Source organism: Sinocyclocheilus rhinocerous, unplaced genomic scaffold (assembly GCF_001515625.1).
Source record: "Sinocyclocheilus rhinocerous isolate Xijiao unplaced genomic scaffold, SAMN03320098_v1.1 scaffold1038, whole genome shotgun sequence".
Classification (NCBI taxonomy): domain Eukaryota; kingdom Metazoa; phylum Chordata; class Actinopteri; order Cypriniformes; family Cyprinidae; genus Sinocyclocheilus; species Sinocyclocheilus rhinocerous.
This window is the reverse complement of record NW_015632707.1, coordinates 50,936-53,465: the sequence shown is the minus strand read 5'-3', so window position 1 is coordinate 53,465 and position 2,530 is coordinate 50,936. Positions and strand designations below refer to the sequence as shown.

At 36.5% G+C, this 2,530-nt stretch overlaps 1 protein-coding gene across 1 annotated transcript in view; it reads right to left on the bottom strand.

Annotated features, from left to right (window-relative positions):
* Positions 1-2,530, bottom strand: part of LOC107742719 (ATPase family AAA domain-containing protein 2B-like) — a 128,776-nt gene that overhangs the window by 96,259 nt on the left and 29,987 nt on the right. Inside the window, exons 12-13 of the mRNA XM_016555757.1 lie at positions 2,004-2,094; positions 830-1,141 (exon numbers count right to left, since the gene is read on the bottom strand). Of these exons, the coding sequence (XP_016411243.1) occupies positions 830-1,141; positions 2,004-2,094 (403 nt within the window). The remainder of the gene's footprint in view (positions 1-829; positions 1,142-2,003; positions 2,095-2,530) is intronic.

Genomic DNA, 2,530 nt, shown 5'->3' with positions numbered 1-2,530 from the left:
TGATAAGACAATAATAATAATAATAATAATAATAATAATAATAATCATATACAAATTCTACAAATAAGAACAATATAAAACGCACCAAGGATTAAAGCGCCCGTATTATGGGTAATGAAAGGTTCATATTTTGGTTTTGGGAGTCCCCAACAACAGGGTGACATGCATGCAAGGACAAAAAACACTTTTATTGTCTTATAATATGCATTTATTTTTACCTTACTTGCTCAACGACTCCCAAACGATTCACTCAACGATTCAAGGGCACAAGTAAGTAATGAGGCACAATAAAAATATGAAATCGGTCTTGTAAAACTTTAAAGATAAAAATTTTTATAAAATCTTCTAGAGGAAAAAGATTCCATTAATTTAAAAAAATCAACCATTTATGAAATATGTATAATAATAATAATAATAATAATAATAATAATAATAATGAACAAACAATCCAGGAAAACTAAAATCTCTCACTAGTTGTCAATTCATCTTTGACATATGAAGTTTCTTTTAAAACAATCAGTTTAATGGTATAATTACAGCAGAGAAAAGCTCAAAACTAAATGGTGGGATGAGTCACATGACTTATTACAAAGAGAGCAGTCATTAAAAATACTGGGAAAATTCTATTCCCAACAGTAATATGAGGTGGTAATTATAAAGCTCTGTATGTAAGGCACAAAAAATAGATCTGAATGGATGATGAAACACCTAAATCAGAAAAGAAGGGCAAAGGGAAAAAACTAATTAAAGCAATTTTTGTACCTGTGATGTATAGTAGAAATAACTCACCGAACAACATAAAATCCAACAGCAGGAAATGGGAGCGTACCGTGTATGTGTTCCCTGTGCAGGAGGTCTGCGTGGGGGAAGACTCGCATCAGGCAGGCCAGCGTTTGGGCCAGTGTGGGCTCCAGCAGGGGCTTCAACACGCAGGAAAGGGCCTGGCCGGGTGGAGTCAGGGCCCTTTGACCCGCAGGTATTATGGAGCGCAGAGCACGACCAAAGTCCTGCGGCCCCAAAACGATGGAGCCCACGTCCAGCTGATAACGCTGGCTGCTGCCGTAAATCTGAGGATAGCGCCGCCGCAGAGCCGCTAGCGCAGCCTCTGTGCAAAGTGCTTTGATGTCGGCCCCACAGTAACCTGAGACACAGCAGAGTTAGACTCATCTGGACAACAACATCACTCTGTGGCCACCTTTAATACTGTTCAAAAACATTAGTAAATTGTTAACTTTAAATATTTACAACCTAACAATTGCATAATTACACAAAATAAACAGACATAAAATAAAATAATAATAACTCTAATTTTTTGTTTAAATGTTTCACAATTCTTATTTTTTTGGGTTTCCATTTAATGGTTAAAATAAATTCGAAATGACCAAGAGCTTGTAACACTCCAAAGAGAAAGGAAAAATTGAAATCGCATCATATGACCCCTTTAAACTTTATTATTATTATTATTTTTATTTAAGAAGCACAGTCTAAGTTGACAGAATAGCCTAGCTTACAGTGAAAATATTAATACTGTGTTCCATTCAACTTAACTCAAAGTTTAAATTTTGTAATTTTATAGTTGGGAAAACAAACTGCTATTTGATTTTGGACTTTAAGCTACAAACAATAGCCAAAAAGATACATTTGAAAGCAAATAAAATGTTTCTACATTAAATAATAATAAATCTGTTGAACAAATGTTAACACCTGTGTAAAACAGTCAATTATCTGATTATGGGATTAACATTTGTTTCTTTATGTTTCGTCTTCCAAACATCTGACATCAAAACACTTTATGGTCTAGAGAAATCAAGTAGTAATAGCTCAATGACTTTGAATATAGATTAAACAAACATGTTCTGATAGCCTGTGACTGTCACTTTGCAGCATTTCACTATCAGTGAAGAAAGAAATGACTTGAAACCCAAAACGTGTTCATGCTGCAACTAGTTGGGTTGAGATATAGAGGTGAAGCTAGAAAAGCATAATTTTTGCGTCCATCTTACCGACACATTTCTCAGCTAGCTCATCTATGAAGGGTTCAGCTAGCTTGGGGCTCCAGTCCCTGGTGTGGATTTCTAGAATGTGCTTTCGAGCCTGTTGATGAGCGTAAACACAAACACAGACAGTGTACAGATAAAACAAGGCACTTCAAAACGCACAGCAAAACTCTTTTGATCATAAACACTTAACAAAGGGTCTGGTGAAAACATAAGAGCTAACGTTTGATTAGCAAGCACCCTGCTGTGAAGACAAACTGCATACACATCTAGAAATCAGACCAGCACAGAGCTGACCTCATATCACAACAACTTCAAAAACAAAGCTCAGGCATAGATGATGCACACAATATAAGGCTGTAGATTAGTGTTGTGACGGTGAGGAAATTTTCCCACCAGTTAATCGACGTGTGACAACACCGATAATACCGGTATCACCGTGGGGGCAGGGGCGTTCCTCTTTTCCTCGCTTTCCTTCGCTTTTAAATAGCTTGCAAAGCGGCGTGCACATTTTACTTTCACTTTCAAATAGC